This window comes from Nipponia nippon, unplaced genomic scaffold, assembly GCF_047370975.1.
Source record: "Nipponia nippon isolate SJK-2023a ecotype South Korea unplaced genomic scaffold, ASM4737097v1 scaffold_8, whole genome shotgun sequence".
Classification (NCBI taxonomy): Eukaryota; Metazoa; Chordata; class Aves; order Pelecaniformes; family Threskiornithidae; genus Nipponia; species Nipponia nippon.
This window is the reverse complement of record NW_028262402.1, coordinates 50668091-50693179: the sequence shown is the minus strand read 5'-3', so window position 1 is coordinate 50693179 and position 25089 is coordinate 50668091. Positions and strand designations below refer to the sequence as shown.

The window sequence follows — 25089 nt, the reverse complement described above, 5'->3', positions numbered from 1 at the left end:
ACGTGTACAGAGCGGTGCCCCTTGGACAGGCTTACACACATTAGGCGTCTGTTTGCTACCTGCGTCTGCTCAAGAATGGCATTTGCGTGGCCTTTTGGGCTGGGTTTTGTGATCTTGCTCCACGTGCAGCTAAAATTCAAAACGGCCGCCAAGGTCATTGCGTTAAGGACAGAGGAGGACCTGGATTGAGAACTACCTGAAGCCGCTGTTTAGCCGGATGGTGCAGCTGCATTGTGCGGGCGGTGTGTTTGTACGGTATCTGCTACCCCATCCTGACAAAGACACCGCAGACTTACAGGAGGTTCAGCAGAGGAGAAGGAAAACAGTCACAGCCAAGGGAGATCTGTTCTACACAGAAAATGTCGGTGGCCCTCTACTTCAGGAAACAGGTAAGATGGTCACAATAAAATAGTAATAACTCTTCTTTTGTTGTAGCACAAATGTCCTCCGGAATTGGAAGGCAGCACGAAAAAAGCTGGGAAATACCTGGCTCCTCCGCCACGCAGGGCCGCCACGCTTGCAATGACGCTGCGGCCTTCGCCCGCGTGCCGCCCGCCCCCCGCCGCGCGCGTCCCGCCACAGCGCCGGCCCCGCACAGCGCCCCCCGGCGGCCGCACGCCACCCACTCGGCGATCGATTGCTCAGGCCCCTCTGGGCCCCGCCCGCTGGAGGGCTGCTCTCCGCTAGGAGCTCGATTAAGCACGCCTTTCCCCCGGCGGGAGCCCCGGCCCTGGCCGTCCCGCCGTGCCGCCGGCTGCAGGGGCCGGCGAGGTGCAGTCCCGCTGCCGCAGCGAGCCGCCCGTGGCGGGGACGCGGGTGCCGCTCTCGATGCTGCGGTGGCTGATCGGCGGCGGCCGGGAGCCGCAGGGCCTGGCGGAGGTAAGGCGGCGGGCGAGCGTGGCGGGAGGGGGCAGCGCAGCTCGCGGCGGGAGGCGGGGCCAGGAGGAGCGTTAGAGCCGTTGGCGGGGGGGAGGGGAGCGTTGTCCCCTCAGTCGGGAGCCGCTGAGGGGGCGGCCCGTGGGGGCGGCCGTCCTTCGGCAGCCCGGCGTCGGCGGAGGGCCGTGGGGAGCGTTAGGCCCGCGGGGGAGCGCTGTGAGGAAGGGGGGGCGCGGGGCCGTGGCCTCTCCGTCGGGTCGGGCCTGCTGCCCCGCGGGGGCGTGGCTGGGCCCTGCGCCGGGGTCTGGCTCGCAGCCTGTGGGACTTTCTGGCTGTTGCAGAAGGTTACAAGCTTCGTTAAAGAGAAAGAGGAGAGGGGAAAAAACACAAAAGCAGGCAGCAAAAGCCCCAAGCTCAGCTTGCCCAGGAGCTGAAGGACTTGGGAGCCGTCCCGGTCAGGAGCGTCCCGGCTTCCTCCTTTCTGCTCAGCGCGTCCTGGGCAAGTGGGCGTTATGCTGTATAGCTTGCAAGCGTAGGGAGTCCTGCCCTCGGGACTCCCCGGTCGGTAATGTAAATTACAGGCAGTAACTTATGTGGCCTACTTACAGTTTGTAGCAGCCTTCTAGCATTTCTTCTCGGTTTCTCATCCATAAAATAACTCAGACCCATGTAGTGCACTGAACACTGACATCCTTCCTGTTGCCTTACTTGGAAAAAGAGTTTTACTGGATTTGAGGGGGAGATTACTGGGATTTTCTTGTCCCTAAGACTCTGTTGAACTTCTCAGCATGGACTTAACAAGACTTAATTAACGCTGTTACTGGGCTCCCAACACTTAGTGCTTTTGTAACCTAGACACATATGAGGAAGTAATTCTTTTTCAGCTGCTGTACCTGAGCAAGCCATGACAACATCATGGTTGATTTCAAATGCCAGTAGTTACTTTGGTGTAAATTTGTGTTTGTGGCAATTTGGAATGATGATGTCTGGGATTGTCTCTGACCTTTGTCATCAGTCAAAATGTTGGTTGTATTGCAGTCATATTTAGCAGGTTTGTGCACAGTTGTTTTTAAAAGGAAGATGAGAAATATGGAACAGCTTTCTAAGATGTGCTAGAAAACTATGCTTGTGTGTGTCCCTCTCCAAAGTTTAAACTCTGGCTATGGTTTAGTTATACTGTGATTTAATTAAGTATGAGTTAAGGTCTGGTCCAGTTCTTCCGTTCTGCCATTTGTAGCTCAGTTAAATCTGATCCACAGGACTTCTGTTCCCATTGCTACCACTGGTTTGCTGAATGATGGTGATCATTTTGCTTCCCTGGGGAAAAAACAAATAACAAATAAGGGTAAGGGTTAGTCCCTAAACTATATTTGTTCTTTTTTCCTGCATAATGTAATATTGTTTAATCTAAAGATCATCTTCGTCACCATTAATTCTCTCTGTACTTTTCTTAAGTAGATAAGGAAGCCCATCGCAGCATGTGGGCTACAGACTCTTGGTGTTTGTTTCATGTGCTATGGCTTCAGCCAGTCATGAAAAGGCCAGGTATATCAGAGTGACGTTGCACTGGGTGAACAGAGAAAACCTCTGGAAAAGCTGTCCTAAATTCATGAAATGTAAATTTCTCCATACCCATTTCTTTTTTACTATGGAATTGAAAATCGTTTAGACTTAAGCTCCTGAATCTCTTCAGTTGATGGCCATGGTGTACATCTTGAGCAGGGTGGCTCTGCTAATGGGAGCAGTCTAACTGCAGTAGCGTCATGGTTCATATAAGCCAAGATATCGTGCTCCATGATACATAAATAAGTATGTCTGTGTACTCTTGTATCCATATTTTCGGTGAATTGCTTTTGAAAATCCCACTTTTAAATGTGTCAGACCACGGGGGTTATGGGAAGGTCTGAAGCTGAGACGAATGTTGTGGGTTTTTTTACTGATTATTGTAGTGATGCTTACAGGTCCTGCATAAAAACATGCAAGTTGGGAATGGATTCCATTAGCGTCAGCATCTAGTGTTCTCTTTTAAAAACTTGGTGTTGCTACAGGAGAGTTCAATTAATAGTTTATATCAAAAATAGATTTCTTCAGAGAAAGAATGCACATGCAACCCAACACTTCAGTAAACATTAATGAAGATCTAAAGAGAGCATAGCTTGTTGTGTGACAGTACTGGGGGAAAAACTGTTGTTTTGTTGTTATCTATAGTAGTTCGTCAGCACTGTACCTTTCAATATTCACAGACATTCTTAGAATTAAGAAAAAATAAGATTAGACATATTGGTCAAAAGAAGTAGCATTGTTTTGTACTGAATAAGAAGCAACAACAGAATGTAGAATTGGGATGTTAATGTTACAAGTTCTGATTTTTTCCAAGCGATGTTACAATTGTTTTGTGAATGTATGTTTCTGTTAGTAAATGAAAATAGAAGTCTTCTGACAGTATCGCTAATGTCATCCAGTGATGCTGAGATTTGCTTAGGATTTTTAGAACTCTCAATTTTTTTTAAGGAATGTTTTGATCAGCTTTTGACAGCTGAACTCCAAGTTCCCATATTTGTCCAACTTTTCTTTATAACCATGCATACTCTACTTGCATTATTTTAAGTGGAAGCTGCTATTCTCACATAATTGCATAAAATGAGGAACAGTTGCTTCATGAAATGCATCGGATAGCACAAAACCAAGATAAAATCACAAGAACAACCATTTTGACAACCTCTTCATTTTAAAAATAAACACAGATTTCTTTCCCTGTTTATTAACTTTGTCATTCTTAACTTCTGACGAATAGTATCATAGTACCAATACAGAAGTAATAAAAAATAATTTATTATTCCTGCAAGAAAATGTTTAAGGTTCTGAGGACAATATGTTTGTCTTTCACGTAGGATTATTGGTCATGTACACTGCAATTTTTACAGTGTTCAGTAATTACTGTTTTACTGTCTAAGTTCTGTTGAAGTCCTCAAAGAAGAGACAGTCCTGGAAGTAAGATGATGTTGACTGTCATGTAAAATAAATCTAGAAGGAGGAGAGTGCGTCACTGAGTTACTGCTGAGCCATTTAGATTTTTTTTTTTTTTTAAATAATGTCTAATAGCGAGTTGTTCCAGAATGTGGAAGACCTTAAATACAAAAAAGTTGTCTTCTATTGAAACAAACTGATGATTGAGGTTAGCAGAACTATCGTGCCTTAAAACTGCAGTCCTGTGCAATGTTTTATTGACCCTGCCTGGTGATTAGCTTGCTCTGAGTGATTGATTGTTCTTTTAATTAATAGTCTGGTTGGGGGTAATTGTAGATGCTGTTCTATAAAATGACTAATCATTCTCTATGTTTTTTTTAAGCAGTTTGCATTGGTATTTTGTGAATAGACTCCCACCGGATGATTTATATATTATGTAACAGAACAGCATTTATTCTTATTTATTTTAAATATGTCACCTTTATATAGGATTTTAAAATTAAACGGTAGATGAAAGATATGAGAGGTTCACAGAGCTTTCGGAAGAGGTGTAATTTAATGAAAAAGTGAGTGTATGGTGAATTGAGTCGTGAAGCTGGCTCCACATGACAGGTCATGACTAAACTGGGTTTTCATCTTGGTGTATCAGTGATTAAAGCAGTACAAAATGTTTTTGTTAAACAGAAGATGCTATATTATAATTTAAAATACATGCTATAGAAAGATATTATTTACTTGAAATGATCTTTTGTAATGATTTTCATTTAGGCAAAATGATATTTCAGGAATTTAACTTCAAATATAACTACATTCACACATGAGTCTATATGTAGGTTGTTAGACATTAGAAAGACCTAATGAAAATAATTGTGTCGGTACAAAATAAATTTCCTTCCTTTTTTATGAATTTTAGAAATCATCTGTACAGACAATTGGTGAAGAACAAATACAGAATCCTTACACGGAGCTCCTTGTGTTGAAAGGTCATCAAGATATAGTACGATTTCTAGTGCAAATAGATGATTGCAGGTATGAAATTGCATTTCAAATTGTTTCACAGCATCCTTGGCTATACTTCAGGGAATATTTATGAAAATGTAGTAATATTTTTAATCCTCTCTTTATTTTTGGTGGGGGAGGGCAGGAAAAGCCTGGAGTTAAAAAAGGCAAGGGATGAGCCCTCCCTTTTCTTGGTGCATTGCTATGTCTTTTGGTTTCTCTTGTAAGTAATACTTTCATGAGAAAATAATGGTGATGGAGTTATGTTTCTTGGCGCAAATTCATTTGTTTAAAAGAAATGCCTTTAGCTACTTCAGCTCTTCTTTTTCAGACAGTTCCTGGGTTGAACGTTCCCTTCTGTACACGCATACACACACTTTCTTCCAGGACAATATGCAGTAGTGTCTGCTTCTGTTCTGAGTGGATGCATGTGTGTTATGTTTTTGAATTGAGGACAGCTGTTATTTCACCTTTTGGTTCTACAAAAGAATGTAATAGACTCCTATAGATACACTGTAGCAATTGAACGTGACATTCTCAGCAATACTGAATGTTGCTGTTCCTTTCTTTCGAATCTTTTGTTACACTTTCCTCTGAAACTCTAGTGCTTAATTCACTTGAGCTTCAGTTAATGCAACTTTTTTCTGAACTTCTCAAATTTTTATGTTTTTGCTACTTCATTCAGAATGACTACTTAGTAAAATTCAACATATGCCCAATCTCTGCATTACATATCTCCTCCAATTTGATCTTGTTCAACTTGTTGTGCTTCTTCTTTGAAACCTTACAGTTCCTTTGTTTCTCTCTTCCAGTTTTTAGCTTTGTGCACTTTTTTTGTATGTTCCCTGACAATCTTTATCTATTCTGTTCTTAGTTCTTTGTAGCTAGGTCCCACTTTATTGTGAATTCTGAGGACGGAGTTATCTAAAAACTGGAAAACGGGTTATGAAGCAGAGATGAAGTGACTACATTTACCAATGTCACTTTGGAATGTGACTGACAGAATGAATTATGATAGTTTTACGTTATGACCTGGCTTCTATCCTAACTTTGTCTAAATTAGCCTTGCATGTTCTCTAATTTGACTTAACCCTGTAAGAGAGGAAATATTTATCTGCCATAAAAATAAGGTTGTGAAGCCTTTAGTCAATAATAAGTGTAATGACTTGGCTGATGTGGTGAATTAAATAGAACACCTTTAGAAATAAGAACGTAAGTAACATGCAAGAGTCTCTTTGTTAAGGAGCTATAGTAATTTATATCTTTTATGGATTAGGCCCAGAAGGGGATTTCTATTATATTCATCAATACACTACACAAAGTTAACATTGGTAAGAGTTTGGTTTATATCCTTGCAGTGTAGAGCAGGTGTTTTGTGAAGGAAGGGTCTCTCCTTCCCCATGCACATTGATTGGGCAAGTGGTCTCTTCCAAATTTGGAATGCCCACAGAATCTTATTTGCTAATAATTTTGTAATATATATATATATATATAGTAATATATATATATATATTTAAAAACATATATAAAAAAAAAATTTCATGGGAGACTCCATGGAGAATTTTTAGCTTGTCAGTTTTCATTCTTAATGTCATAAATATCTATCTATCTATCTATCTATCTATCTATCTATCTATCTATCTCTCTATCAGAAAAGTTACATGCATTATCATAAAATTTATTTTTCTACATCATAGTAATCCACCAGAAGATTCATATAAAAATAGAAGAATCTTGTGGGGTTTTTTTTAGTCCTTTTATTTTCCCCAGACGAGGTATTAAAATAACCTTTCATCAAAGTACATTTTTCCCAAAACACGTACTCAATAAATGTAATTGGTCTTTATAGAAATACCAGAGTATTCTTAGATTGCACACACTGTCTGATGCAAAGAAACCTTTTACCATTTTGGGTTTCATTGTATGGTACCAGGTAAATTACTGAAGCTAAACTAATGATAGTCAGTGTAAAACTAAAGCCTGGATGGCCACGTTGAAGATAGGTTATAAAATAACATATGGATAATGAGTAAGTTACATAGCTGGTTAATATTCTTTGAGTTTGAGGAGTTTAATAGAGTAGCTTCACTGGACAGTAATTCTAAGGTTTTATTTATCAAGAATATGGTAGTTTCTGGATTGTTAAACAGCTGATAATATTTTTCACTTTATTCTTTTCAGTAAAATTAGTATTGTTACTCAGCTTCTGAAATGTTTTTATTTAGTTTCTGCAGCTATTCCATTGTGTGCTTTTTGTCAACTATTGTAAGCCAAGTTTCACGCTTCAGGTCTTCAGATAATATCATCTTATTGAGAATTTTGCAGAAGGATTTTCTTGTTTTCTCAGTGGCTCAGCTAAAACCAGTCAGTGGAAAATTTTCTCAGATTGGTTTTTGAAGATACTAAATAAATCCTGTATAAATGTAACAGAAAGCTGCTTTTTTTTTTGTCTTTTCTCTTGTACTTTTTGAACATGAAGTCAGGGTCATATTGATTGGAAGATCACTAAAGAAGGCTAAGCCTCAGCAAGAGTCTTCCAAAAAATGGACTGAGATAAAATTGCATTGACACATTAAACTAAACAGAGTTCATAACACATTTTAAGAATAGGGTTTTTTGTTGCTCATTTGACCATTCCTTGCTCCTTCAGGAAACAGACGAGGTTATAGATGATGGTGATCATGACTGGAAAAAAATCAGGTGACCCATGAATCTCCACCTTGGTCAAGAGAAAGTAGCTGTAGGATAACTGACTCTACAATATACCTTTATATTGAAATGGAAATCCTGGTTAGAAGATGAGGAAAATACACAAAACAGCACTCTGCTGAACTCCTGTGTTGATGAATTACACTCATGCCTTCTTTCAAACACCAGTTTTCTTCCCAGAATTTTGTTCAAGTGGCACCCAGCTCCAATATTACTCAGGAAAGGAATTGGAATTTAAAGGCTTATTGTTGAATTGTGAGAGCCTTACTCTTTTAAGTTCTTGACGTTGTGACAAAACAAGGTATAATAGAGCTAAAAGGCAACTAAAGATAAGAAATTACCAGAGGTGTGCATGGAAGATTGTTTTTTGCTCTAATCTTTTTAAAGAAGGGGCTTGATTGGATGTAAGATAATGAAAGATACAAAGAAAGTATAGCTTACACTTTTTTCTTTCTCTCTTCTTTTTTTTTTTTTTTTTAAACTATGATAGAATAAAACAGGAGGATATGTGGAAGAAAGAGGGTGGGAAAAACCCTATGGCTTCATGCCTGAAAACTTATTCTGTTAGCAAGTTTCACAAACATCGTAATTGCAAAGAGTCTAAAAGAAAGGACATGTGTATAGCTAATGAAACCATTCACAGCTAGCAACAGAAAAAAAATTCAGAAATGATGTAACCTCTCTTCTTCATGGCTTTCTTGCACATAGTACAAATCTTAGTTAATTCTCTAAATATTGTTTAACCCTTGGGGAAGACTTAAAACAAAAGGAAAAAATTAGAAGGTAGGCATATTTGCAAGTAACAACTGAATTAAATTTTCTGTGGAAGGTCTTGCTTCTGTTCTAAGCTTTCTCAATTCATAGTATGCTTTTACAGGGATAGCTGGCATGTGTGCTCCAGCTACAGTGTAGATGTGGTGGTGATAAGGTGCAAATGTAGGCAGATGGTTAGACATTAGCCTAGGAAAAAAGATTTAATTTAGATCAGGCTTTGTTAATGTGAGATTAACACGCTAATGTGAACCTGTTTTTTCCTCATATGGTTTGCCTTCGAGCTGGATTTTTAGCAGAAGTCAAATTTAGCACCTGAAATGCACTCCCTTTGGGAGTTCTTTTCAGCCATAGTTTAAAGTATCATGATAAATGCTGTGCTCCTCTACTCCTGGGCTGAACTCAGATGAGTGGTTTGTAACTTGTTAGATGCTGGCTCGGACTAATAGTATTTGGTTTTAGAGTTCACTGTTATTTGGTGTGCAAGATCTCCTATTTTTAAACAAGAGAATTGGTTGTGTAATGTGGGATTCTGTTTATAACAATATGTATTGGAATTCTTTAGCCTTGTTCTTATATTAAGTGTATGTTTATAAACACCTATTTAAATGTACTGACTTCAGTCTATAAACTGTAATTGGGATTTACAAATACGTGTTTATTCTTTAAAGCCAGAGTCTGATATGTCTTGTAAATATTTTTCTTACCTAACTGTTTACTACTTTTCCATTACATTATGCTATATTGATGTTTTCACAGCGGGTTTTTTTCATTTCAGGTTTGCATCTGCAGGAGATGATGGAATCATATTTCTGTGGAATGCTCAGGTTAGCTCTTCTTTTTTTTTTTTTGAGGGGCGTAGCTTGTGTGCCTCGGAGAGGAGTTAGACTAAATGGAGAGCCAACAGAAAACTACTGGAAAGACACTGAAGTCAACGGAAGTTAAATGTTTCATGCAGTGCAGAAACAAGGCCTTCATTGCTTGCTATGATAAAAATCTTTTTAAAACTTTTGAAAACCTGACTAAGACATTAGATTTATGGAACACCTCTGCGATGAGGAAAGGCTGAAAGAGCTGGTGTTGTTCAGCCTGGAGAAGAGAAGGCTGCAGGGAGACCTTATTGCGGCCTTTCAGTACCTAAAGGGGGCTTATAAGAAAGAGGGGGACAGACTTTTTAGCAGGGTCTGTAGTGATGGGACAAGGGGTCATGGTTTTAAACTAAAAGAGGGTAGATTCAGGCTGATATAAGGAAGAAATTTTTTACAATGAGGGTGGTGAAACACTGGAACGGGTTGCCCAGAGAGGTGGTAGATGCCCCATCCCTGGAAACATTCAAGGCCAGGCTGGATGGGGCTCTGAGCAACCTGGTCTGGTTGTAGATGTCCCTGCCCATTGCAGGGGGGATGGACTAGATGACCTTTAAAGGTCCCTTCCATCCCAGAGCATTCTATGATTCTATGATCATGGAAATAGTACTCTGTAAGTGTGATACCCACTGTTCTGCTCTTCCACTCTGTGTCTCCGTATCATTGACAGAATTATAGAGAAGGGATGAGCATTAGACCTGTGCTAAGGAGGACTAGTATACAAGTTAGATTGTTTGATAGGAAGTCTAAAAGGGAGACATGCTGTGCTGTCTAAACTATAAGTATCAATCATTCAAATTAAGGAAAAAAGAAATCTCAGGCTGTAAACTTCTTTTAGAAACTTGAAGAATTTATCTGACATTTATGATGGTGTTATTTTAAAATACGGAAGGAGGAACTTGAAACTTTCCCTCTCTTTTGAGCAGTTTCAGTCAGTGCTTCGCTGTTGGTGAAGGCCTTTTATAATTCTATAATTTGGAAAAGGGAATTGTTTTTGAATATTCAAAACCATGTATGTGAACATATATACTCAGTGTTCTGAGCAGTTTGTGAATGTAAAACTCATTTAGGTATCCAGCTTAGGAACTGAGTTCAATTTTCTACTTCTGTAGGATTTTTATTATGGTTTTGTTAAATCAAATCTTTAGTAGTTTTAATTCAAAAAGTTAACCCACAACTGTAAAGAATTTTGCAGTTATGACTACCCTGTATTTTAATTGTGTGTTTAAAATGGTGGTGTGCTTCTGCGTATTTGTTTGCCATCTAACTAAACAGAGCAGAAGTAGCTGCAGTTATCTAAACCACTAGCTTGAAGCTATAGATAATGTACATACTAAATAAAGCTGTCAGGAAATTGGCAGTACTGTGTTTGCCATAAATATCGGTCAAGTTTTTCTAATCATTAAAATAAAAAAAATTACTTTTTCAAGAGCATGTTTGTCAACAAATCTGAATTACTGTAGTATCCATTAAAAAGGGTGAATGGCCAATATTTGCATTAAAATGAAATGAGTTTAATACAGAACTTGGTTCTTAAGGGCTTTTAGAGGTTTTTTACTCTTAGAATAATTTTTTATTATGTACTACTCCTTTACACTTATTGTTAATATGTTATTTAATGCTGGGTAAGATCTTGAACAGTATTGAAGGTAGGAAGAAGTAAATTCATAAATTACTTTAGAAAGGGAGATTTTAGACTCTTAGAAATTCTTGCTTTCAAAAGTCATTTGGTACCTATGTCATATGCTACAGTAGGCATTTTCCAAATTTTACTCTTAGTTTTCCATGTTTTTATTTTTCAGACCGGAGAAAAACTATTTGAACTTCACGGACACACACAGAAAATTACAGCTATAGCACCATTTTCTTCATCAGATGCTTCTGAAGAAAAAAAACATTTGATTTTAACAGCATCTGCTGATAGAACAGTTATTGTATCCTCAGATCTGGAGAGGATTCAAATTTCTATGGGGTTTTTGTTGTTTTTTACTTCTAAAGGTAGCATTGAGACAGGCTGCAGGTTGTTTAAATTTATTGGCTGATAATATCCAGCAGGTATAATTGGATTACACTAGGATTTTACTAGTTATTGCTCACAAGTAGATGCAATCCTTCCTACAATAAAGAATCCATAACAGACCTTTATTAATATGTCATTTTGGCCAAATATTGAAAAGCCTATCAGGGTTTAGAAGACTGAGTCTCTGCATACCTATTTCCCAATCTGTCATCTAGTTAGAAAAACAGCAGTTATATTTATAACATATTAAAACCTTTCAGTTTCCTTAATGAATAAAGTCAGGTTTGGGACTGCACTAGTGGCAGACAGGTTCAGACAGTGTCATGTTTCCATTCTACTGTAAAGGTAAGCTGAGGAAACCCTAGGTATGTCTGCTGTTTTGTTGTATACAAGAATCTATTGTGCATGGCTCGTGGGCCATATGGGCAAGTGTGTTAAAATGAACAGCAGTGTTTGGTTTAAGAACAGGTACATAATGAGTGGCTGAGAAGTGGGCACAATTCTTAATTTGTTTTTGGAACTCTTAATACCTCAATTTTCTTTTTGAAAGGATGTAGAAAAAAGGTCATTTTATGGCTTGGTTTTGTTACTGTGTTGGAAAAGGCAACCTACAGTCAAACTAGTTCTTGAATGTTAATGGTAGAAAAAAATCACTGAAAAATCAGTTTTTGCATTGTTGGTGGAAAAATATAATATATTGTACATAATTAAATCTGTATTTCTCAGGAAAGTGACACCTTAATACTGTATTTCATAGTACTTACAGCTTTATCTATCTAAAACTCATGATCGTTTTACTGAGAAATTCCCTGCAGAACTTTTGCAGGGGAAATATATCTGATTTTTGTTCTGCAGTGTTTGACAGTTCTTCAAAGACTGGATGTATGGTTGTCTGGAGGGAGTGATCTATGTGTTTGGAACCAAAAATTAAATCTCTTGTGTAAGACCAGTCATCTTACCGATGCAGGTAAAAATGTAAATGACTCATAATAGCTGTTAAAGTGCAAGTAAAATGGATCTGTATAATGATGCAAAACCAACTTGGCAAATTCTCTTTAATTCTAATGATAACATCATGTATTAGAGCCATTCTCTATGTTTTTAAATGTCAGACTCAATTGTTTCTGAATTAAGACTGCTTTTAATCTCCTGTGCTATGTGAATTTTAGAATATGTCAAATTGCAGTAACTGTCCATTAGCTTGGACTTAAGGGGCTAGACCTTGGATGCTGATTTATACATGTTTGCTGTAATGTGGACCAGATCCTTTGGCTAACTTTCTCTGTGAATGAGTGGGAGTTTTATTATTCCTAAGTAAAGCTTTGTAGTAGTAGAGTAGTCAAGATTTCTTTTTGTTATTAAAGGTCAGTACTTTTGTTGTAGAAAATGCAGATTTTAATAGAAATACAGTACATGTAATCAGATCTCAATGTCAATCATGCTTTTCTATTAATATCTGTCCATGTGAAGAAAATTGTTTTGTATTACTGCCATACTTGGCAAAGATACCCAAGAAGCTGTGAATCAAATTCAAAATTGGACCAATAGTTTCCTTATTTTTGTCATAGAATGGAGTAGTGGTAGGCAAAACCTTCTGAATCTTTGAGGATATTAATATTCCTTTTGGTTCAATATGAAATATCGTGCCAGCTGGAAGTGCTGCTGTAGTGCTTAGCATGAGGTGCTGTTGAAACTTTTGTACAACGGATCAATGAGGTGTGCAGCATGGGCCCTCTCTTCTCTCCTAATCTCTTGCTACCTTTGTGGGGAAAGAGACAGATTGCTTATTCCTTGGGGAGTTTTCCTTTAATGGTGTGGCAGCACAGACTGCGGGAATTCTGTGCAGGATGAAGACAGAGTAACAGCAAGCTGGACATTTTATCTTGTGCCCTATTCTTCTTCAGCTGTCTCTGCACAGTGTTTTAGTATCCTGCAGACTGTGGTAGTATCAGTATCTAATGGCTTTGGTACTGCATATATTTAGAATCTCAATAATTACCACAGCATCCTTAATATTGTCCAGCATTAGGACATAAACATCTTAACTGTATTTAAAATAAAAAGATTATTGATTCTCAGCTTCACCTCAAGTTTGATGTTCAGAATTCTGCTGAATTCAGGACCAAAACTCCTGACTCTACCTCCACCTGAGGTAATCTGTTTACTTCTAATGCTGTTTACCTTTCACTTCAGGCAATATGCTTTTATTTTGATAATAACTTATAAGTGGAAGGAAGATTATGAAGAACTTTATTAATAAAGGAATTAACAGTTTGCTGTGTTGTCTTGTGGCCAATGAATATCCTTTTCTCCCTTATCTCCTGTATTTTTTAAAAGGTATCAGTGCTTTGGTTGAATTGCCTAAAAATTGTGTTGCGGCAGCTGTTGGCAAAGAGCTAAGTGAGTATGTTGCATTTCTGTTAAATGTTCATATTCCTCTTTAACAGCTGCTTATCAGAGAGATGCATAAAGAGCACGCTGCTGGAATTATACAGGAAAAGTAAATGGTATTAGGGTGTGATTAGCAACCTTCTTCCTTTTTCCCTTATTTGACAAAGAGGCAGACAATACTAATCGCATTCAGGAATTTTGTTGAGATCTGTGTGACAAAACTTTTCTATATTCTTTGCTATTGTTATTACTGTTATTGCCACCTGTCCAGATCTGGTTGTGGCAATCTACATTTGTCCACTGAATCTGCAAAACAACAGACTTTGCTCAGTGTGATTAAACACTTAACTGAAAAATAGCAATCTAATATTCTGATCAAAGAATCGGGAGCAAATTAAAAATAGTCGTCTTGTGCTTAGGCATTGGTATACAATGCAAACTTTTATCTGAACTTCCCACAGTTCTTTTCCAGTGCCCTTGAGATATTGTAAGAGAAATGCCGAGACTGGTTAAAATAAAGTCTTAATTCCTGGCAATCTTGATTGCCTTACTAGAGAATATTGCATCCTTTTGAATAATAGTTTTCAGATGAGCCCTTAAGAAAGGTGTTTTGCTTTTAGTTTACTTATCCATAAAGATGTCTAATACTTTTCACTTCTACTTTCTGCAACCTCTGATGTTGACCAATTCTCTGAATTTCAGAGTTACTAGGCTGAAATGTTTTATCATATGGTTGTTGTAGCAAGAGGTCTTAATCATAACACTGAAATAATTTATTCCCATTTTTTGGGGCGTTATGAGTGGTCATAAGTGGCTTTGCACATGTTGTACCATCTCACTTATAATATGTTTTAGTTTGTGTCTTTCTGAAAATCAGGTGTTTTATTTAAGCATAGCTACGTTTTATTCTGAATGATAAAGCTTACTTAGACAATTTTTCTCTCTGTCTTTGAAGTCATTTTTAGGTTGATTGCTTCTAATGATGGGTCTGAAGGTTGGAATGTCCTGGAAGTAAAACGTCTTGTTGACCATCAGGATAACATTTTGTCATTAGTCAGTGTCAATGGTAAGAGTTGTTTTATAATGTTACTAGTTTTGGTAGTTACCAGTGGGATATTTCAACTATGGAGTTTCTGTTGGGACCAAACTTTTAACTGGAGTGAAACTTCATAACTAGTAGATGTACCTGTGTAGCTGCAAAGGTAGTGAAATGTGAAAATATAATGGCTTTATTTATAGATTAACAGTGAAATGAAACCAGGCAGGTTATGATGTAGAAAAGGCACAAAAGAGGCAATGTTATTGATCAGAATGGAACTCTGTGTGTTCTTCCTGTTGGGAAAGTTAAAATGCTATTTTTTCTTGTTCCTTCTGATTCTTAAAATGGAATATACAATGCCACATCCTTTGTAGTTGTAGTCCCAAGGTAACTGAAAGTTCTAGGTGTGTAGATGTGGGCCTGCATACAGATCCTTTATCTAGAGGCTCTGGAAGATGATGCAGTATCTGCTGCTCATTAGGGCCATACTGAGCTATTACTTAAAATTCTGTCTACTCTACTTAAAGGTATTAACCCCTTCTACTTTGTTCTTCCCTGCCTTTTTTTATGGAGCACCCCCAGAGCCCAGAACAAGCTATTCCTGGTGTGATAGAGAGTGTATATTTGTCCTTGAGCTTATTTGTGTCAGCCTGATTGGCACAAAGGGACTGTGGTACAGAGGTAGCAAGAAACTGGAAAGAAGAAAACTCAGATTCTATGGTAGTTGTTTCTAGGGTTTCCTGTTGCCATTATTCTCTCCTTTTTGATTATGAAGGGGAAGCAATATTGGGCTTAAAAAGACAATATGCTACCTGCCTTAAGTATTGTTGAAGCAGTTCCTTTCCATGTGTGATTGACAAATTCATGAGCAGCTACTTGAGTCTTGCTGTTAACTCATTCATTTAATTTGTGATCAGTATTTCTGTTTACGGCAAAGACATGCTTTGCTGTGTCTGAGGGGTGCTGATATACCTACTTGTCCAAAGAATGGAAAGGTTTTGTATGTAGGCAACAAATGAACTTCAAATACTTCTACATACTTCTGGTGGTGTTCCTTGCCTTTGCTATACTGTACTATGCACTGTGGCCAGTGAATGTTCTCCTTCCTAGTTTTAATTTTACAAGAGAGAGCTCATCTCCTTTTGCTCATCTAAGCTATGCTAGGTAATCAAATGAGTATTTACTCAAAGAGGTTTTTGTCCAGTCAGTTACATACTGCACATTCTACGTAGCTTCACTTGAAAATGGGCTCTTTTAACTTTCTAGGGTTGTAACTTTGTGTGAAATGGTTTTTTTTTTATATGATGTGATTTCTATGTGTGGTGTTGTTGTCCCCCCACCCCCTCCCTTCCTCCCCTCCGCCCCCAGACTTGACTTTTGTGACGGGTTCTCACGTCGGTGAGTTAATAGTTTGGGATGCACTTGACTGGACAAAGAAGGCATCTGAGTGCAACTTCTGGGACTCCTCTGTCCATCCAGATGTACAGCCAGAAATAAAGTTATCCCAAAGCCCAAATGAAACTTCAGTTCAACACTTAACGGCTGATGAGGAGGTAAAAAGCTTTAAACAGAGTAAACTATTTCAAGTGAGCTAGCATGACCTTACCACAGAAGGACAAGTGTTGTGTGTTTTGTTTTCTTCTTTTAATATGAGAGGCTTCTTTAAGATGAGCACGGCTATTTTTATACAGTCAACAGTTTTTATGTAAAATTTTGGTCAATGAGATAACTAAAGGTTGTAATATGTTGATGGTGTGGGAACTAACATAATGCCTGTCACAATAGCATTTCTTTTTGACTGACGAAGATTTATTAGTTGTTTACAGTACCACTAGAGAAGAAGAAACAGGAGGTGTGTGTTTTGATGGCATACATCTTTCATATTCCATGGTTCTGGAAATGTAGTTTCCACAATAATGTGCCTCTTGAACAGTTACAGCTGAGGGTACTGTGATGTGAAAGAATAGGCATGTGTCTGTGCTTAGTAGTAAATAAAGATTACTGCTTCTGTTCAGATGAGCTATACTCAATTGTAAAGAGCACAAATATGTGTCCAAAATCAAGTCTACTGTAATCATGCTTTGGAGATAATCCAAGAGTTCTTGGTCAGAATACTCAGGCAGAACCCAGTTACTGTTCAAGAAACACTAAAAATCCTGGAGTTCTTATTTACTTTTGTGAAACGTTACCAACTGTTAGTGGCAAAAGAAAAGATGTTTCGTAGTGGGATTCTGTTTTGCGGCCTGTAGTTCCATTGCTGGGGAATGATTAAGAAAGAGATTCCTGGAAATGGATTCAGAGATATTGAGCTATAACAAAATAAAAGTTGTGGAAAAGCCTGAATGTAGAGTGAGGGCCAAGGAGTTATCCAACACATTTGTGTGTTTGTGACAAGAGCATTCCTAAAACACTGGATAGAGAAACATTGGGGAGTGTGGGGGGAAAGAAACGTAGTTGTCTCTAAAGATACAATTTCCAGTGGTTTTGTTGTGGGTGCTTAGTACTAGAAGGAGCAAAAAGCCAGTCCTATTCAGGAGAAGTTCTATAATTTGGCTTCAAAACATTTTGATTCCCTGCTTGAAAGCTACACAAGATGTGTTTTAAAGGAGGGGAAAAGAATTTTGGGAAGTTCAGAAGTAGTTAAAACATTGAATGTGGAATCTGAGGCTGCTGAGAACTTTCTTCCATTCATGGAACTGAACTAAACAAATTGCTGCAGAATTTTATTTATTGTGAGACTTTTGAATGGTGGGAAGAAAAGGTGGTTCTAGTGTTAAATCCTGAAATAGAAGGTGCTTTCAGGGCAGAGCTGTATATTGTAAAGTTCCTACTTAGTAAGTGGTGAAGAAATGTATTCCTATAATGAATTACTTTGTTACCTGCTATCTAAAAGCAGAACATTGTTTTTCATGCTAAAAAAATAAAAATTGGTGTTTTCTCTGTTAGGAACTTTGTCAGCAAGCTTGGTAGCTAGGTAGGTGGAGAAGATGCACTTGTCTAGTTTGACACTGAGCTTGTAGGCAAAACATCATTCAGAAACAAATGGGATGGCAAAGGTTTGGCAATACTGGGAAACAGTGCTAAGGAGTGAATCTGCTGTCCTTATATGTGTGTGTGAGTTTTTTAACTTGCCTGCTAAGATAGGTGTACAATTTATGGTTCATCTTCTGTTATTTTCTTGGGGTTTGAGATGACCAGGGTTTTGCTGGGGCTTGTGTAAATAAGAGTGATCTGTGAAGAGCATCTTTTGCAGAGCTATAAGACTATATGAAACGCAAGAGCCTGTCTCAAGGTGGAAGATTGTAAGGGAGAAAAGGTTGAAATATAGGAGTGGAAGAGTGATGTGGAAGGCCATTGAATTGAGCCTCACACAAAACTAGGAAAATAATAAAAATGGGCTCAGTGGGTTTTTTTTCTTGATTTAGTAGAGAAATTTGAGCTTATCAGAAATTTGAGCTTAGTTTCAGAGCTATTGGAGCTCCCACCACAGATGTGCATAAGAAAGAAAGAAAGAAAGAAAAAAAAAAAGCCCAAAGTAAAACAAAACCCAACAAAAACCTGGATAAAGAGTTTCGAACAGTGTCAAAACACTGCTGAATATATAGGAAATCTTAGTCAAAGACACTGGATTACCAGTTTTACAAAATGTTGACCAGTGTGTAGTGTGAACTGCTTATGAGACATTAGTGTTTGGGCTGCGTAAATGGAAGCAGGCTATTCAGGGAAAAGATCCAGCATACCATCACCTAAACAAGGTATGTTCAAAAACCCAAACATGTACTGAATGGAAGCATTTTGCACTCCTGTGTTTGGCACCAAATATTTGTATGTACACACAATTGTACATCTGTCCTCTCTAAAATCATTACAAGTCATGAGAAGGTCCAAGTATAGTGGTCTGTAAACTATTTGTGGCTTCTTAGGGCCATGATGGTATGAGACGGAATCCCTGCACTTTTCTGAAGAAGAGCATTGAATGCAAAATGGTTCCAGATCTTTGCAGTACTGTGTAATACCTTTCTCTGAGAGGGTTCCTTTTCTGCGCTTAGTACAGCCCAAATGATTGATCAAGACCTCTTTGTGCACCTTCAGTTAAATTTAAAAAAAAAAGTCAAAAATGCAGACCAGCTTCCTGTATTCTCAGTCTTTCTTTATAAAACAAGAGTTTGTCAAAACGTAGAGCATTATTTTAGTGTAAAAACATAAATGTTTAATTGCAGAATTTGTTGGTATCCTTTGTTTCCGCTTAGACTGTAAGGTACAGGATTAAAATACAGAAATGAAACAACTGCTTAGAGTATAGGAGGATATCTCTCATTTCCTCGAAAAAATCCGTATTTTTTCTATAACTTGCTGATTCCTTACGTTTGGGATAACGCAGTAGCATGAGGACAGAAACAAGCTAGATAATGCAGGCTAGATGATGTCATAGTACTGCTGGAAATCCATTACACGCAGGGTGATCTTTCAGTATCTGTTTCTGTAAGCTGTTCCATTGAATTTTCTTTCCAGTGTGTGTTTGCTGCCGTTGGGAAAGGCATATACGTATATAATCTTCAAATGAAGCGTGTGATTGCCTGCCAGAGAACTGCTCACGACTCCTCTGTCCTGCACATTGAGAAGCTTCCAAACAGGTACGAGTCATGCTAGACTTTGTTAATGCAGTAAAGAAACGCAGAACTTGGAAGGGTGGCTACAGACAGTCTGCAAAGGTACGTCTAATTTCTAGGGCAGGGACTTGATCTTTAGTTTGATCTGCTTTTATTAGATAGAGCTTGTTGATCTGATTTTTGAAAATGCATCATTGTAATTCTATGTGAAAAAACTATAATCCAGTATGCTTGATGCACAGGGTCAGAGTAAAATATCTTGGCTATTTTCAAAATCAGACTTAATAAAGCACTTTTGTCTACGTTGTAAAAATATAGCTTAATGGCATTTTACTTCTATAAAGCAAAGGCCTATGGCATATTCAGGAAATATTTTTCAGTAAATGTTTTGTAACAGTTGAAATGTTTTAACAAAAAAAATAACTTCCAACCTTTGTTCATTAGTGCTGAATTTCTAGCTGGAACTTATTTTGACAGCCAAGTTGAACAATTGGCTACATATATATAATCTAATAGTTGTGTTGTTAGATCCCTTTGTACTCTTGTTCAATGGAGCAAAAGTCTGTCAGAAGATAAAAATTAGGGCCTTGATCTTGTAAATGCATGTGCTATTCTAAACTGTTCTAAATATGTAACGAAAAGGAGTATTTTTCCTTTTGTTTTTCCATAAGAAAAAAAAAAAATGTTTCTGCTTAATGCAAGTAAGCTTACAGAAGCCAGTTAGTGGAACTGTGTTTGCAGAGTCTAGGCTTGTTATTTTTTGTTTTACAGGATGGTATGCTTTCAAAATGGGATTGAAAATGTGTATTTTTTCCCACCTGTTTCGCAAGTCCATTATAGTTTGTTCTGCTACAAATGCATCTTGTTTTGTATGGAACATCTGGATGCCCTGCTACATTTGAGAGTTCTAGCAAACTTGTGTAGAACCTGAGGCACTTGTTGTCTGTTTTGTAGAAACATCACAAAGTGACTTGTGCAGGTAAGTATCCATGCTAGTGTTGCTTATCAACTGTTTTTACAGGCAGCTGATCTCCTGTTCAGAAGATGGCAGTGTGCGCATTTGGGAGCTCCGAGAAAAGCAGCAGCTGCCAGCTGAGCCGGTTCCAACAGGTTTGCTTGTAGTAGGGGGTGAAAAGAACATTTAAAAAAGATAACGGGAAACCCAGTATTCACCATATAGGAATAAAGAGGCTTACAGGCTTTGTAAGAAGAGATAATGTCTTGTGTTCAGTGAACTGATAACAGGTGTGGGAGGGAAACTGAAGAAGATGTGGGTGTACAAGCCCTTCAAGGTCTGCTATGGGAAGTTAGAGGGTCCAGCTGAAGCAGTTCTGTTCCATAAAGCTTATTTAGAGTTTACAGTTATATCAGCTGGTTTAACAACAATTATGACCTCTCCTGACAAACCTTGATCCATTTCTTGTACTGAATAGTGCTGGATCCCCTACCATGCAAGACTAAATATTTGCAGGACCTTGTGAAGAAAGCTAAAGAGAAGCTTGCAGATGAGCAGCTGGCACAAAAAAATGTTTTCCACATTTCCTCCTTGAACTTGGAATGACGTTGGGACTCACTTCGAGACTGTATCCAGCCTCACTTATATACTACCTCTGGGCGTCACAGTCCTGAGAGCTAGTTGCTAGTGTTTTAGGAAGCATTTTTGCCAAATACAGACATTCCCTGTGTAGTGCTTGCCGCTCTTTGACCAGGCCACCAGCTTCCCTGGGCACTGGTAGTCGTGGTCTTGGACAGGTGCTCTGGGTAATATAATTAGTATTATGGACTGGGAACAGTAATGAGCTGTTACTCTTCCTTGTAGGAATGTTTTTATTTGAGCTGTGACTAATTTTCTTGATGTTTCCTGTTCACCTATTAGTGTCAATTTTTGCAAATATCTTTTTGCTGCCTGGGTTGATTTAGAAACACTTTTTCAGGAATATTCTGTCTTGAGTATTGCTGGTGACAGCTGATCTACAGTTCAGCTTCTTATTGTGACAAGTGGTATTTGGGTTCACGTTGGGAATTTATAACTTCTATGATTGGAGACATTTGAAAGAAACCATATGCAATAATGAGATAGGTGGACTGCTGTTTACCGGCTCTATTTTTATTCTAAGGAATCCCCTGAGTAGTTGTTCATCTCTCCAGTTATCTCCCGTGTACCAGGTCTAGCACACTTCTTGTTTTGTGTGCTAATGGGGCTGAGGGAAGGGTCAGGAAGAAAGTCTGAGCTGTGTTATGTACAGAATCTAACTTTCTTACTTCTGTCAGTATCATTACACAGTTGTTCTGGATGCTGTGGCACAGATATCTTGCTATCTAAATGGAACACGTGGAGTACTATCTTTATGCTTCAGTTTGGCTGATAGTTCTAAATCGGAAGGAGAAAGCCAGTGGGCAGTATAAGAACAGGCAATTCGGCATCAGAAACTTGCCTGTTACCTGTATGTCAGCACTCTAATGCATTAATGCAGGACACACAGAGGAGAGACTGGCACCTCATTTCTTTCCTTTTTGCACAAGTAACAGTTTAGGAGGACAAAACAAAGGTAAATATCACTGTCCTGCATCTACCTTTGCTGTTCAGTTAGTTCATTTAGGCAGTCCTTGGATTTCTTGCTAAATCCCTATATTGTCTCATCCAGGTGAGTAATTCAACGTTTGCTAAATTATGTCTAGTAAGGACAAAAGACAAAGTAGCTATGTTTCCTTCTCCCCTCAAGATGAATAATCCAGATGTAGAAATGCTGTGCAGTACAATGCTTGTGTCATTTTGCATCATAGAATCATGCAGACTCTCCTGCTTTTAGATTTTAAGTGACTCCTGTAATTCTCTCTTTAGCTAGAGGAAATAAATTGTATTTGTTATTTTTGCCAAAATAAAAGATTTTTTTTTTCCCCCCAGGGTTTTTCAACATGTGGGGATTTGGAAGGGCCAACAAGCAAGCAAACCAAGCTGCTAAGAAGATGCAGGAGAATACACCTATGTATTTTTTGGAGCTGGTTGGTGATTTGATTGGTCATTCATCAGCTGTGCAGGTAGGTCAGCTCCAGTAAGAACAAGAAGTGAATTTCACTTACTAATGTAACTTTGGCAGTGTTTCTTAAACTTCTGTAGCTTTTGACTGTCTGGCTCTGGAGGCTGGGAACGCATTGATTGTGTGGTATATTTAGTGCAGTGTGAAAACAGTAACACATGCTGACTTAAAGTTCTAATGAGAACTCAAACACTCACTGATGCCTGAGGATTGTGTGCAGATATATACATACATGCTACAGATAATCTTGTGGGGTATTGAGTTTCTTTATAGACTGCAAACAATACACTTGGGAACTGTGTTTTTGTTCCAGATTTCATCTTAAGTTCGCAATCTGAACAAGGGCTCATATAAAACAAAACCCATTCAGGAATTTCTTAGCCCTCTGCGCTGTTAGCCTTCAGGAGGTCTTTTAATTTTAGATCAGGTACCATTCTGTGCTGTCTGCCTAATAGAGTATGTTTTTCTTTTAGATGGCATTTTCCCTCCACACCTTTTCATGTTTGACAAACCTATTGGAGTAACAAATTGCTTTCTTACAGTGGACTTTTATCCACATTCTTGGCAGGAGCGGGAGGAAGGGCAGGTGGAGAGAAGTGGTGTGGTTCTGGAGTAGTTTTGCTCACAAGTATTAATGAGACTGACTGGATTTCAGAACTGCTACTGCCAAAAGCTGAAAGCTTTTTCACTAATAGCTAAGGTGAACCTTTCTGCTATAGGGATTTCTGCAAGGCTTTCTGCCCCTCTCTACCATCTTTCTTTCTGAAGAACTGTTAAAAGAGGCCCTATTATCAGTATAGAAAGTTGCTATCTAAGAAAGAGAACATAGTGTGTAACTCAGCAAGAGACAGAGCAAAGAAGGTGAGAGGCACATGCTGGGTCTTTGCTGGGATGCTGCAGAGCCAAGGAGCAACTGAGATGATGGTGGATGTGATTTCCTGCAATGTTCTACATATGGAAAATTCCATTTTTAAACCGGGCAGACTGGGGAAGTTGAGACTGGAAATGTTGAGTAGTGATGAAATGTGATGGTCAAAGATATGGGCTTGGCCAGAGTATTTCTACTGGAACCGCATAGCTAGTAAGTGGCTGTTCCCACAGCAGGTAGGCTGTAGCACAGTCCTTGGCCTGAATGCTTCCCCTGGGCAGATCCCTTCAACATGCTGAAGAGTCAGGACACTGCAAGCATGCCGTAGTGGCATCACATGACCTGGTTCCATTGGCTGTTGTGTTGAACTGCAATTAGTGGCTGATTTTAAGCAGCCTTGTGGAGGTCTCTGAAGTCAGGGATGACTTGTCAGCTCCATTGCTCTTGCAAAATCTCTCCACTGCTGCTGTACTTTTCTCCTGTGTCACAGTTCTTGCTGGTTTGGTTTCCTCTGTGTGACCAGGCACATGCTGATGTCTGTCACAGTTGTTCACTCTTTGATCCATCCAGTCCTGGTGATGATAGCCTGTGGTGTTGTGTGGGAAGGGGACAGTGTATCGAAGTGAACAGAACAGTGGCTTCTATTCCTAAGAAACCAGGAGATCAGAGTTCATGCAAGTCACTCACTCTTCTACTGCTGACTTGGAACAAGTTTCTTCAGTATTCTGTACCTTAGCTTCTCTATCTGTAAGGCTTTACTGCTTTTTCTAGACTGAGACCTTTCAGTGTGAAGTGCTGTTTAAGAGTTGTTTTCATGTAGGGATTTTATGACATCTCAAACATATAGAAAGTATACATTGTAATTTTGCATACTTATGTTCAAGCAGAACCATTTCAGACATGTATTTTTGTAGTCTAGCTGTACACTGAACATTTAAGCAAGTTGACAATCTTGTGTGAGCATCATGGTAATAGTAATTGTTTCACTGCAGATGTTCCTGTACTTTGGTGAACTGGGACTGGCTACGTGCTCTGCTGACCACCTCATTATTTTGTGGAAGGATGGTGAACGAGAATCTAGACTCCGCAGTTTAACACTATTTCAAAAATTGGCACAAAATGGTGATTTGCAGCTCAAATTTTAAATTGCTCAAATACAGGCTACATATGTATAAACCGGATGTGTGTTAAATGTGAGTGTAAATGAAAGTCTGAGCTACTGTGAATGTGACTACCAGTAAGGTTTACGCTTAATGTCATGTATTATATTGGGGTTATTATTAGTTGCTACTACTCTTCTCAAAGGAGAATTTTGCATGTTGAAACTTAATTGGCTTACTCTGTCAGCAGAAGTGGTGTTTTCTTGAAAGCCTGAAGATAATGATGATTCATTAAATAGTTTCTAATATTATTCCTAATGTTTAAAAATATCATGGGTGGATGTCAAAATTAAGGTTTGTGAAAATCCTTAGATGCATTATAACTAAAGCAGTTGGGGGCATTCCACGGTGTTATGTGCAGAAAGGAGGCACAGAAAATAACCTGAGGCTTCCCGCTTTATGTAACTTATTTCTTGAAGCTAAACTTTAGTCACTGATGGCTCAGATTTATGTATCTACAAAAAAGCCCAAAAGAAACAGTTCTCAAATAGAATTTTGGCATTTAAAGTTACTATCTTGCACCAAGGGTAAGAGCAAGAAAGAAAAGTAGGCAACACTGGTTCGTCAGGTTTTAATTTTTGGCAAAGCAAGGTATAGAGATACTTCTCGCTTGCAGCAGCTGCAGTTTTACTGTGGGTTAACCTACACTACTGGAGTTTATACAGCAGCATTACCATGTCTAGCATGAAGTGTGATTGGTTTAGCTTAGTCTTTCCATAATGCATTCATCAAATTAATTTGTATCTAATAAAAAGCTCTGGCCTTACCATGGATT

General features: G+C 38.6%; 1 protein-coding gene across 2 annotated transcripts; it reads left to right on the top strand.

Annotated features, from left to right (window-relative positions):
- The first annotated feature begins 662 nt into the window (after positions 1-662).
- Positions 663-25087, top strand: WDR41 (WD repeat domain 41). 2 transcript variants are annotated; one of them, XM_087741283.1, is made up of 13 exons: positions 669-879; positions 4757-4872; positions 9101-9149; positions 10991-11122; positions 11491-11553; positions 12064-12175; positions 13546-13608; positions 14555-14665; positions 16007-16191; positions 19151-19272; positions 20270-20358; positions 22154-22287; positions 24147-25087. In XM_087741283.1, exons 1-13 carry the CDS (start codon positions 829-831, stop codon positions 24297-24299), a joined length of 1380 nt encoding a protein of 459 aa, XP_087597409.1. In that variant the 5' UTR covers positions 669-828; the 3' UTR covers positions 24300-25087. The 2 variants fall into 2 exon arrangements, with proteins under 2 accessions (XP_087597410.1, XP_087597409.1); XM_087741284.1 differs by lacking the exons at positions 20270-20358; positions 24147-25087 and adding an exon at positions 20020-20227 and having other exon boundaries at positions 663-879; positions 22154-22284.
- The last annotated feature ends 2 nt before the right edge of the window (positions 25088-25089 follow it).